General features: G+C 47.1%; 1 protein-coding gene across 3 annotated transcripts in view; it reads right to left on the minus strand.

The window, feature by feature from the left end:
• The window catches only part of LOC119446390 (cationic amino acid transporter 4-like), a 135,583-nt gene that overhangs the window by 116,978 nt on the left and 4,880 nt on the right, over positions 1-13,725 (minus strand). Inside the window, exon 1 of one of the 3 annotated variants that reach the window (XM_037710811.2) lies at positions 1,759-2,013. The exons of 1 other annotated variant lie outside the window; for it this stretch is intronic. In XM_037710811.2, the coding sequence (XP_037566739.2) occupies positions 1,759-1,782 (24 nt within the window). In that variant the 5' untranslated portion in view covers positions 1,783-2,013. Of the gene's footprint in view, positions 1-1,758; positions 2,014-13,725 lie in introns of those variants that run through there. One more of the 3 variants, XM_049664108.1, reaches the window with a different exon arrangement.

The raw sequence follows: 13,725 nt of genomic DNA on the forward strand, positions 1-13,725 counted from the left end.
TGACATTTAATTTTTCCATTTAGCCTTGCACTTAGTCATTGGCTCAGAAGCTGTTGCGCGCCGTCGTTGACGTTGGGTTCGGCCATTCGGAGCGACCGGGGACACGAAAAGAAGAACGGATAACGAAACGGATCCGAAAAATATACGCTCGGCGCTCTCACACAGGACGCAGACAGAGCTCTCGACCACAGGCAGAGCTGGCATACAGCTAGGCGTCAGAAATCGGTCCCCGTTCACGGTTCATCTTCTTTCTTTCTGGGGTTTTACGTGCCAAAACCAGTCGTGATTATGAGGCACGCCGTAGTGGAGGGCTCCGGATTAATTTTGACCACCTGGGGTTCTTTAACGTGCACTACAACGCAAGCACACGGGCGTTTTTTGCATTTCGCCTCCATCGAAATGCGGCCGCCGGGGCCGGGATTCGATCCCGCGACCTCGTGCTCAGCAGCGCAACGCCTCAGCTGACTGAGCCACCCCGGCGGGTCCCGTTCACGGTTCGGTTACTATCGTCCGCGATAATATCAATATCGGCTGGTATTAGAGCAGGTTAGCAAAGCGTGGCCCTTTTACCGTCTGTTGATGCCGTTGATAGAAATGGCACACGGATCGAAGCTGCCTGGCCTTCTTAAACAGCGAAATCCTAAACACACAGTGGCGCCCACTGAGTACGCATGGTCATGTGATCGATTCCCCCGCCGCCCGGGACACGTGTATGCTCCTCTCGGCAGCGGAACGTATAAACGGTCGGGTAGATGGTTTTCATGGGACGTCACGGTCAGCAGCTTCTCACCGCGCTAGTGCCCGAACATGGCGACCCCGACGACGTCAGTGCACCATGTGATCACTTGTCGATTTACTGCACAGCCTAAGACGCGTCTGTCGTGCGGTCACTTTTCTTGTTTACGCAGCTTCTCGACGTGCTTTGGTACCCCAAGATGGTAGCCACGGTGAAGTTAATGCAAACGATCTGTACTTAGAGTTTGGTCCAAGTGAGAGAACCACAGGCGGGCAAGCTTAATACGATGCCGTCCGCTGTGACGTTCCTCATAGCAAACAGGTAAATAGCACCACATTTGAACCCTGGATACAACACTATAGATTAATACATTAAGAAAAATTCCAAGATGGCAAGGCGCCAATGGAAATTCAACCAGCTATATTTTCTACAGATATCGGCAGCGAGAGCGCGCTTTTCGTTGTATTTGCCCCGTGTAACATGAACGGTAATCCTTAATTCGGTAAGAACAACCGATAAGGCTGGCGTGCTGGCAGCAATGGTTGTTAACTTTTGAGCGACGCTATTTGTAACGCAGATCGCATATATCTGCATTGCGATTCGCATATGGCTCGAATGAGAGTGGCGTTTATAAACTACCGTGAATCGCTACATACAAAAAGAAAGCGTGACAGGTGACACGTTCATCACACTATTCGTAATACAGATCGCGCATATTTGCATCGCGATTCGCAGGCTCACATAAACCATACCCGAGAGCTACGTACTGAAAGTGCGGAAAGCGCGACCGGCGACACGTTCGTGTAGTATATGTTGCAGCGAAACAACTTTAAAAAATATTGTCCGCCAACAACTCTGTGTTCATCGTGCTAAAGACACCTCGCGTTATGCGAGAACGCTCCCATTACACATTTCAAAGTATTCTTCCGCACCGATTCGAGAGGGGATAACGGACCTAAGTATCCACTATACATTTATCATCGAGCTATACCATCGACGACGAAGTTTTAAACAGGACTCACCGGCTCGTAGTTCAAGTCCCTCATCTTCAGCAGCAGTCACTCGCACAGCCAGACAGGAAGCAAGAGCATCGAATCCGCAAACCACGAAGAGGCGGGAGAACTAACACACATGGACGACAGCTGCACAGCGCGCTAACGTTCGTCCGCGAATGACTGTGCGCGTGCGTGCGTGCGCTTGTCACACCTGGGGCAGTTTCCACGGGCAGGTGGATTGACTGCGCTGGCTTGCACACTCCGACCGACGTTGTAGCAACGGAAGCAGCAGTACGTGTTTCGGGCGTATGCTCCGCAATGGAAGACAGTCCTCTGTCACACGATATACAACAGACAAGCTGTGAAAAAAAAAAAAGGCTACCAGCCGTAGCTAGCTATACAGCATACACTCAGCAAACTTGCCCTGACACAACCGTGCTGCGCATGCGCTTGCGGCGATTGCTGCTAGGGCGTGAATCGGGGCCGTAGTGGTAGTGTAAGACCCAGAGCTTCTGTCTGGCTGTTGCATCTGAGCTAGACATGATAGGAAATGCAACATAGGCTTTACAGGATCGAGATGTTACGGAAATTGAAAGGGGACCAGCGTAATACTTATGAGACGACTTATAAGGCCTGCTCTGTCTTCATCTGGCGACTCTCCGTGTTTTGTATACCTACGCAGCGCTTCCTGTCCCCTCTGGTGCTACAGCTCCAGCCAAGTATTAGAGGCCCCTGCTCAAGCGTAAGACCTAATTGACTTCGCTCGATTAGGAATATGAACCTGACTCTGTTCAGGCTAGCACAATGCGTCTCTTTCAGATTGCTGCAAGGCAAATCACCGCTAGTCCTATTGCCCCGTTGGTCTGGCCAGTTGTCTAGTAAAGTTGAGGGATAGGATGGTGTGCTGACACGTCTAGAGTGGTATCTAGAACATTGCGAGGTATGGCCCTGATGCAATGTCAGGCTTTTGACGCCGACGCTCTTCCATAGACAACGTCATAGACATTGTCTCGTCTGTTCAGCACGAAAAAAGCCTAAGGATATTGTCACCGGCGATGTTCCTGGGCGTTAAAGGTGCTTGCGACAACGTAACTCATCGAGCCATCCTTGACACCTTGGGCAATGTCGGCCTAAGTGGCCTTGTTTATCGATGGATATTGGAGCTGCTTGAAGGACAGGTCATTCTTTGTGCAAACAGAGGTTGGTGTGACGTCACAACATAGCACCTACCGTGGCGTACCACAATGTGGAGTCTTGCGCCCCACGCTAGTTATCCTCATGCTGATCGACCTGGTTCGCTCCCTTCCGCAATCCGACCATGTGTCGATCTATGCGGACAATATATGCATTTGGGGCACCAGAAATGACGCGTCCACAGGTGCACACCGGACTCCGAAAAGCGGCCACACTAACGTCGGGTTGTCTTCGAGTGCAAGGTCTAGAGGTGTCCGCTGAGGAGTGCTCTGTGATCGCTTATACGTGCAAAGCAATGATACCGTACGTCGTCATAATTAATGGACAGCCAATCACCTACGAGAACACGCACTGCTTTCTAAGAGTGATAATAGATCGGGACATCTCCTGAAGTCATGTCTCGTGCCCGAAAAAAAAAAGCTAGCCATGATAACCGATGTCCTCAGATTTCTCGCGGGAAAGTAATCGGGTACGTATGTGGGAGCGATGCTCCAACTCTATGACAAACTGTCGCAGGGTATCCTACGCCATAGCTTGCCTGTACTGGGTGGGAACGGTAAGACCAAGCTCTGTGCCCTCCAGTCTGTGCAAGCCCAAGCTCTGCGAACATGTCTTGGCCTTCCCAGGTGTGCATCAACAGCAGCAACAGTATGTATCCGCCGCGCATAACCACCCGTTCAATGCGCACATTCAAGTCGAAGCTTTAGGATGCACATCAGGCACTTCGCCCGGCTTCCATCGCATCATCTCGCCTCCCTTCTTGCCGCTAGAGTTCGTTCAGCGTTTAGCAGGATTATCGCCACCAACCATGGAACTTTGCCGGCGAACTTCACACCTGCAGTTTGATCAACCGACGGACCCCATATACCGTTTTCACGTCACGTCAAAGACGCAGCTCCTCACCCTGCTAGAACCCGAATGTGGCACCCACGATGAGGTCAGTGATCCATATTATCACATGCACATCGTCTTGCTTTTTGACGGTGATGATTTTTCACTGGGTTATCACTGTTATCGTTTCGCCACTGTAGGCACAAGATCCGCCTGTAATGCGGTCGTGCTGTGAAGCCTCAATGCTCACGCAGATTCTCGACGTTCTACTATATATACCCTAAGATGGCAGCAACGATGACGCGTCAAGGCTATCAATCTATATATTTTTCTCGCATTCCACTCGAAACGCTGCCGCTGTGGGCGGTAATCAACGCCACGTGCGTGACATTTTTGTTGTTTATCGATATGTATTTGTGTATACGATGGCGCTAGGATATTCACCTATCATAGTAGCTTAAGCATGCGCGAAAGCGTTTCGAAGGTTCTTAAGTGGACAGAAGCTATAGATTCTGTTTTACAAAGCACGCACACGCCATCTGCTCTTGCCCTCTAACTAGGCACGGAGTGCGATAAAGGGGGAGGAACTGAGCGTTTGTGTACGGTGCTAAGCGAGCGCTTCTGCAGTCTATATGTAGGGTAACAGAGTTAAACAGACCACTTGGCAACATGATAAAGGCAGGAGTGCAAAACTATACGGTGCTTCGAAGGTGCGCGAACATTGTGGAAGGAGATATCGTGCATCTTACGCATACTTCTGCTAGAAATAGAAGTGATGAATGCATGCGTGGTGGCACATCATCTATAACACCATAAAGAGACGCCCACGCGCCGCGGCGACCCGTCTAGCACGACTGGGAATTATGGGGTCTTACGGGCCAGAACCACGATCTGATTATGAGGCATGTCGTAGTGGGGGGATTCCGGAATAATTTAGACCACCTAGGGTTCTTTAACGTGCACCCAAATCTAAGTACACGGGTGTTTTCGCATTTTGTCTCTATTGACATGCGGCCACGATTTGATCCCGCGACCTCGTTCCTAGTAACCCAGACGCAATAGCCACTACGTGATGAGGCATGCGACTGCGCCACAACCTACTTTGTATATAAAGACACAATTTAACTACATGTCAGTTCGACCACCTTGCGTATACGCAAGCAATTTCGCTCCCCCATACGCACATGTGTCGCGGGTAGGTCTTTTTAGTAGATCCGCTAAGTCATAGAGTTAGTGTACTGACTCTAGAGGAAAAGCTGGGAGAAAAAGTGGGAACCCCATTGGCTCCGCCATGTTGCTACGACTCGTTTTTGTAACACCAAATATATTCGAAATATTATGCAAACGCAAGCACTCGCACGTCGCACGTAGGCACGGACAACGTTTGAAGTCCATTCCGTATATTTTCCATAAAGATCGGATGGCTATGTAGAAAATTTTCATGTAAAATTTACGGTGTCTGAAAGGCTGCGTTTGCAGGTGCCTTAGCTAGATGGCGCTACCATACTGACGAAGGCTCGAGATCGCGTTGATTGCGCGCCTCGTCTGAATCGCATCTCGTCGTCTGCGCCTGCGCGCCTGCACAGGGTTGCAACATGGCGGCACCCTTGCGATTGCAGATTTAAATACATGAGCGCTATGGGGAGCTTTTCCTCTGGAGTTTGTTATATTAACTCTACGCGCTAAGTTTTCGGCACCACTGACGCATAGCGAACTGGGTGATGATGATGATGATTTATTGGCATCCCCTTCGAAACGGGCGGCGACAGATAGCCATCTGGCCTACTTAACCTAATGAAGTAATCTTTAGATATTTATCACTCTAGTATTTTGTCTATGTATTTTCTATATTGCCTATATATCAACCTTATATGCCCACCCTGCCTGCCCACCTATGCCTGCAACGGATCCGTTCCTATGAATTTTTTTACACTTTTTTAACCAATACTGTAAGAATCCGTTGCTAATCTCGACTGCTAGGATGACTGCTCGACTGCTAGGAATAGGATGTATGAGTTTACAGCTTATGTTAAATTGTTGCAAGAGCTTACGAGGATTTTGCAGAAGTGCTGCTCACAAATTAGTGGCACGTTTAAGTGCAATATATAAGCATCTACTTTCTCCGAGTTAGATGATGATGATGAAACTTGACGCTGCAGTTTTCGTAAATATTGTGATATTGAAGAATTTTCGTCATAACAATTGATGACCCTAAGTAAAACAATTGTTTTGCTACAGTCTAGATCTCTAAGGGTTTCTGTTACATGCAACAAACCTCATCAAGTTCGGTGCACTAGCGGCCGATCACAACGAATTCCCCGTTCGCATGTATTTGAGATGATAGCTCCTTCAAAACAGTAGAAACGTTGTTAGCAATCGCCTTTCGTACACTAATGAGATGTTTCCCATTTAACAGTAACATCGAAGACAACAGTGTTTAGTAATTCATTGATCTTTGGAACGGAGACCACAACTGTAAGCTGACGGCTCGTGTTCGAGTTCCCACCGCCGCCTCCTCTTCCTCTGATTTGTACTCGGCGTTGATTTATATCCAGCAGTGCTTCATAGACAACTTGGTCGGGGTTGACACGCAGATAAGAATTGCCTGACAGTGGCCCTACCACCCACACATGCATGCTCTGTAGGGAATGTGGCGTATATGTTAAAGGTATATAATAGTTACGGTCGCAAATAGCATAAAAGCGCGATGATTTGGGAAATACGACTTAAAGTACATTAGAACAGGAATATAATATATGCCCTGGACAAGCACCGTTTACATTTATTCTGCAAGTTACAAGGCACCCCTTGAGTGAATTTCTGGACGTGTCCGCGTCAAACATGGGACACCATGCCCGTTTTTTGATGAACCACGTATAGGCTTAGCGTAATAAAAAAGCAGGGTTGTTTAGGCCTATAGCCACCGGCTTCGCGGGCATTTTTAAAGCTGACAGATGCTGTACGAATGATGTGTACACTTCGCAAATATTGAACATCTCAGTTATCTATCGCGTTTTGTGCTTAAGATGTTTTATGTAGCTGTTATAATATTTCCGCAGGAGTATGTACATTGGAGTCGCACTCTCGTGGTAGCAACGCGGCAGTAGCGCGTATAGTGGAATAGCGAGCGCAGAAGAACGAAATGAACGCGACACTGACAATCGGAATACACCACGACCTTCTGAAACTTTTTTTACATCGTTTCGCAAGTGCTCAGTATTTTTCCTGAAGCGGGAATCAGGTCACAACTTGACGCCTAAACTTCAAAAAAGAAAAAAAAAGAAAAAAGAACAACTGAAAATAAAGAAAATAAAGAAACTCTCGTTTTGTTACGATTCTTTTCCAGCATCCCGCAGCGTTGACTTGACGCTTGACTCTCGAAACCAATGCCTACAACGTCTAGCACAGCCAAAGTGCCTTAACCGCGACAGATTATGATTTACGAGTGCGCCTGACGTGGCCTGTGCATTTCCGAGCGCGAGCGACGTAACAAGTGTTTCCTTTAGTGACGAACGTAACGCATAATTCTAGAGTGATGGCGGTCGCTTACAATCATTCATATTGCATGAGCGAACGTGAATTGCTGTTAGAGGGAGGGGAAAGGGAGGGGGGTTCGATGACATCCACTCTCGTGTTTAAACAGTGTCAAGACCGACATGGCAAGCATCGCGTGGTATTGGAAGAATAAAAGAACTGCCAAAGAAAGAAAGAAGGAATGAAAGAGAAATAGATAGGCTTTCACACGCAAATGTACCTGTCATGTAAATGACGCTGCAGGCTAGAAACGTAAAACGTCGTGCCATTCGAAAGAGAAAGAACGTGTGAGTAATATTGAGATATTAGAGCGAAAGAACATTAAGAAAAACATGTTTTCCGATTTGCGATTAGAGAAGAAGAAGGCATCCAATAAGCTGAAAAATCACTGCGTAGGTCGCAGCGCTATAACCTTGCAAAGTTTCTAAGCTAACGTTTTTTTTTTATGATTGTCTCTGATATCTCGGGCCCACAGTTCCTACAGCTGCAAGATCCCAGATTTCAAAGGTCATAGTGACAGCCTTGTACGCGGCCAAGAAGGCCGAGAGTGACACAAAGACGATAGGAAAGGCAGCGAGATTAAAGTTAACAACCATAGAATTTTCCACTTTGGCTATATTAGAATTGTCATATTAGACAGAATGCTGTGTTAGGAATGCCGCATTAGCCGGAGGGAGGATATCAGAGTCATTGTAATGTTGACAAGAATGACATTGTACTGAAGCTCCTAGCCGGCGTGTCCTTTGAAACGCTGACAAGTAAGACGTTCAAGCAGGAGAGTGCGTCTTCATTATGAAGTGGTCAAGACTAATGTGTCCCCCCCCTCCCCCTTACGTAATGCCCCTGTGGGCCCTTAGGGTATCTAAATAAATAAATAAGAATAAATGCTTGCGATTACATCTTACCGCAAAAATTGACAACACTGTCAACAATTGGACAGTGCAGAATATGCGTAATGGGGGTGTGTCAATGAATGGCAGTTGAAAGAGATGAGATATTTTGCAAATACTATGGGGCGATTGAAACCAAATACTGTAAAGTTCAGTAAAACCCTTCCACTCCTGAGTTAATTCTTTCTCTCCGTCTAAAATTTCATCTATAGCCGCAGTACTTGGATTTATAGGCCGCCAGTTCTCTTCGCGGCCATTTCTTGTTAAATGTAAACGCAATCGTGGTCATTATACTGTGTTTCGGTACTGATTTAGAGTGCGCACAATTTTTGCATAGCGCACCAATGTAATTGCCAATGCACCAGCACCTGAACGGCGCTGGTTTGTTTACGTTGTCAAGTATGGCCACCGCTCTTCGTTCACTAAAACTTTATATATATATATATATATATATATATATATATATATATATATAGTGCTGACACCAAATGAACGTCAGTACAACCACAGGCGCCATTTGCATTGCAATAAATTATTCTTAGAAGAAACTTTGTGAGTACAAGCGTTCACGCAGGCAGCGTGTATAGTTTTCCTTGCAAAATACGGATGATCGCATAACAAAATACGGAATAGACGTTCAAGCAGGAGAGTGCGTCTTCATTATGAAGTGGTCAAGACTAATGAGCAACTAGCCAGCGCGAGCACTGTTAGATGCCTCTTCAGATACTTGCAGTATTGAATCGTGGGATAGATTTAATTGGTGGGGTTAGTACTGACATCGCGGCGACGAGACGGTTCGCACAATATCGAGAAGATTACACAAAAAATGCCATGTCGGATGCCTGCAAGGAACTCAAGCCGACTACAAGAGAAAGCCCTTAAAAGCATGACTACGTTTGTCATGCCATCGAATTCGACGAGCTATATAAGGAGAGGTGTCGTTCCCTTCGGCGATGTTGCCGTGACGTTGACTTCATCTCTCGTATATCTGGGACGATGAGTATTGTGGTCCCTGTTTTGTCTCTTTCCTCTTTGTGCTCAGGAACCAAGGCACGCGTGCGGTTGCACTCGTCGCCACGAAGGTGGAGTCAACGGCGGCTTCGTTTAACCCAACGTTTTGTTTAACCTGATTGGACTTACCTTAAATGAACAAATCATCAACAGCGAAGCTGTTAAGGGCTCATTCTTCGATGGTCGCTTCCGCATGTAGAAAAAAACTCTCTTTGGCCGTATGCTGTATGTGCGAGTGAAAGCGCGTGAGGGGGAGGGGCGCGGGCTTTCACGGGCAGCGAACGCGCGGCGGAGAGCAAACGCGACTTCCCAGTGGAAGGGGAGCAGCAGTGGGCGAGGAGGGCATCGAGGCACCCTAGACTGTTTGCGTGCGTGCCCGCTCTCCCACTGCGGAGCATGCGCGCAGTCGTGCCTGCCTCTGCCGCCTGTGCTGCAGACTCTCTCTTGGCTCTCGCCCGCCTCTACTCTGTGTCGACAACGGCGTTTAGTCGTTCCGTCACGTAGACATCGCGCTAGCGCTCTTATCAGTTGCCCTTACGACTCGCCATGGCCCGGCCGCGTGCTCTTCGTTCGGAGGAACAACGCAACGAGCGACGGGGAGCTGGCGACTCAATCTCCCACGCGAAAGGAGGACAGCGGGAAGGCAGCGCGGGAGGGAGGGGCTGCGGCTTCTGCTCTGCGTGCAATGAAAGCGATCTGCAACACGGCTCCTACGTTTGTATGCGCAGTGCCTTCGCCGCTCAGTTTCCGTTGAAGCGATAGACATGTGGTCACTAAATAAGTGAAAACCACCGGATCATATATATTTCTCATTCTTTAATCGTTCAAATAAGCAATTACACCATCACATCTTAACAGTCATAATTGGAAATCCATAATTCCCACCATAGTACAGCTTCGCTGGTCTTCCATCTCCACTCCAGTAGAAGGGCTGACAGTTTTTTGGACTAAGGATCATGAAATTTGAATGGACATTTTATGTCCTACGGGAGTGCTCCAATAATCATGTATGAGTCTGCTCAGGTTTAGGTTGTAACTATGACAGCCCATAGACCTATAGATATGCGCGTTCCACAACTTCATGACGGAATGTAAATAAACCGTTCGCAACTGCTCCTTTAACATATCTGCGGACATATAACTCATCAACACAAAGCCACACTCGGCATAAAAATACGCCTGACGCGTAGGTTCGTTTAGCATTCGTATAAGGCGCCCCAGTAGCGTAGGCAAGCCACCCCTTTTTGAGACGATCCGAAGGCGTAGCCTAGTGCGCCTCTCAGTGACGCCCGACTGCGAACCACGGGCCCCCAGGTCCTACAGATGTAGCAGCAGTTTGGCGAAGGCTCGGGTTCCATGACATACGGCAGTGGGGATTCACAAAGTGACAAGATCTTAAGCACGAAACACCACGACAAAAAAAAATCACCGACCATTATACCATACTCCCTAATGGCAAATTTGAGCGCAGCTGTATACGTGTTTTCATTTCGCGATATATTGGCTGGGGCCGACAATCTGTCTCGTGCGCCAAGTTGCAAACGGAGCGAATTGTGGCGCGACTGACTCGCTAATCCGGAGATCGCGAGAGGCAGCGCGCGGGTGACGCGTGGGCGCGATTCACAGCAGCCGCCGCCGACAGACCTCCCAGACGACGCGCGCTACTCTGGCGCCATCTCGTAGTCATCATCGCCGCACTACGCTTTTCTTCTCACCCTTTCGCCATAACCTTCTCTTCCGCTTTCAGCCTCATGGTTCCGCTGCAGCCTCCTCTCCGCTATCCTCCTCGCGTCTTTGATCCCCCGCTGCTCTCTGCGTTCGCTCTCATCTTTCGCTGTGCTCGTTCGCTCGGTTACGCCGCCGACGCCAACTCTCGCCTCAAGAGCAGGTGCTGTAGCAGACTCGCCTCAAGAGCTGAGCTGTAGAAATAAATTATGTAGCTACCACGCACTATGGGAATCGATGTTACGCCAAGCATTGTGCTGGTAGCAGGCTATTCTGGCATCGCTTCATTAGGGTTCTTCAAATCGTCACCAAATGGACCAACATGTTTGCGCAAGGCGAGATATTGTGCCTGTGTGATGGCAGCGTCCGTGTGACGGCAGCAGCAATTCAACGAGACGCCGGCAACTACAACCGCATGTGACGGCGATAGCGGTACCACTCGTGTATTCCACTTCGGAGAAGAAATTTTACAACCTCTTCCATTTCGAACTGTGCCGATACCGAAAGCGGTACCATATCGGGGAAACCGCCATGACCTCGCTTTTATAAGAAATTGGTCGCTGTTCGACGGGAGGCTCACGAAGGACCCTGTTAAGGATGATTATTTATTGACGCGTTTCATTCCTGCGTCTGGGTCGCACTTGCTGCCGTTGATCCAGGACGTGACGCACGCTCCAATCGTCTCAAAGCCCAGGTTAGCATTGCTATACGAATGAAATACGCATGAGTATGTGGCCTAATGTGCAAAACAATAGGGTTTTGAGCTAGGAGACCCTGGTTCTACCGCCCCCTCCAATGCTTAATATTTCTTTAATATTAAAGATGCCCAAAAACGAGGCGAGACCGCCCGATATATAAGTACTTACCGCAAAATGCTTGGTAAATGGAGATTTAGTGTTGTTCATTGTATGGCCTTGTTTGTAAAGTGTGTAGTGCTGTTTCCTTGCTTCATCCTGGTTTTGCTCATGTATACGTTTTCAATAGTTCTTTAATTTTGTTTTCTCTTCCTGCCAGTTGTTTGCAATACTTTTGAATGTATTAACCCACCCTGCTAAAATCCCATTTGGGATTGTAGTATCTATAAATGACATAATAAATAATATGAGCCAAAGAAGGCTTCCCAATTAAAGTGAATGTAAGAACTCACCCAGCACTAGATTGAAATTTCACTACAAAACGTGCGCGCTTAAAAGGATGTACCACATCCGCCGCAAAGGCCATTAGTGCCACCGGCTGTGGATTCGGCTCCCACTGGCGGCAAGTGGTCTTTTCATCCACTTTAACAATTCAATTCCCCTTATTTTTTTCCTCAATTCAACTAAAACAGCAGTTATTTACCCCTATACTTTCCTTGGCTTGTTGTCTGTTGGCTTCCTGTGTAGTTCTAACGAAAATAGAGCCCCTTGGTTCCCCCACTACTCCTTTCTTGCTACTCAGAGCAGCCTACAATGCCATACATTTTGAAAGATAAGTGTTCCATATACAACACATATTTTCGAAAGCCAAACAATCAACATTGTGACAAGGAATGACATACTGAAATTCGTTTCTTTCGTTTGCAACTCGTCTACGTAGATTTAGGTGCACGTCTGTGAACACCAGTTCGCCAAAGTTAATCTAGAGCTCTCCACTGAGGCCCTTCTCATAGCCCCAGGTTTTTTCCCATTTTTTTTTAACGTTAAACCCGGCGAATCATGTCGCCCTTTTTTATTATTCACGTACCTTAAAGGCCCATTGCAGTCATTACATAGGGGGGTTGAGAAAACCAAAAACAAAGAAAGAACATTATACATAGCACCGCAAGTAAAAAGAAAGAAAATATCGGGCAAAGCAGATGTACTGATAAAGTAAAAACATAGCCAGATAATGGACTGATAACTTCGCTGGTGTTAGATGATAGATGGTTCAGTTTTCTTTCCCCATAATATGGTTGGCAGTAATCCTAAAGATATGGTAAATGTTGAACAGACTTCTTTCAGTGGGCATTAGACTGGCACAGGAATCAATTGAAACTCTATGTGTTATGATCGGTCGCTTAAAGCGGTATGTATGCAATTTATCAATTTTTTTCTTTCTTTTCCATCCTTTTTTGTAAAACTGTAATTAATTTTAGCTTTCACAGTTGGAAACGACTACGTCTCCGACCTTGGTAAAATATCGTTCATTTCTTTCCTGCTGCAACGTGGCCTCCATTAAAAAGAAATGATAAGCTCGTTCAGTTAAGCCAGAGTTTAGACGAGAACGTAGAGTTAGGCACTAAAATTTTTGTTGTAGGCCAACCTCGTCGACTCATCATTAGAGGTTCTCTATATAGGCTCCCGGATGCAGTTAACTGTATACTCATAACTCTTTGTGCGGGCTGTCATGTAGGCTTCTTATTTATCGTTAGGGTACCTCGATGGACGCTCTCACCATGAAAGGCGAGCACCCCCTATCGTGAAAGCCGCAAATTGAATAACAAGAATGCCACCTGGCGGATCTCTTCCGAAGTAGCTCCAAAGCGGCTGTAGCGCGAGGTTCAAGATCGTTCACGTGTACCGTTGTCGATGAAGCGTTTTATTTTAGAACGGAATTTAAAAAATAAAAAAAAACAGAGCAAATTTAACACACGGGTTGGAATCTATGTGGAGCGGGTAATTAAACGCTGTACAACTAACGGCGATGCGTGTATACTTTCATTCTATGCAACTGTAAATTGTGTGCGATGTTTATGTTGATCGACAACAATGCGGGTCGCTAGTTTATTCTGATGCAACATTTGGCGTTTATGTACTTCACTGCCCACCTGCTATGCCGAAATTCAAGCATC

This window comes from Dermacentor silvarum, chromosome 3 (genome assembly GCF_013339745.2).
Source record: "Dermacentor silvarum isolate Dsil-2018 chromosome 3, BIME_Dsil_1.4, whole genome shotgun sequence".
NCBI classification, from domain to species: Eukaryota; Metazoa; Arthropoda; class Arachnida; order Ixodida; family Ixodidae; genus Dermacentor; species Dermacentor silvarum.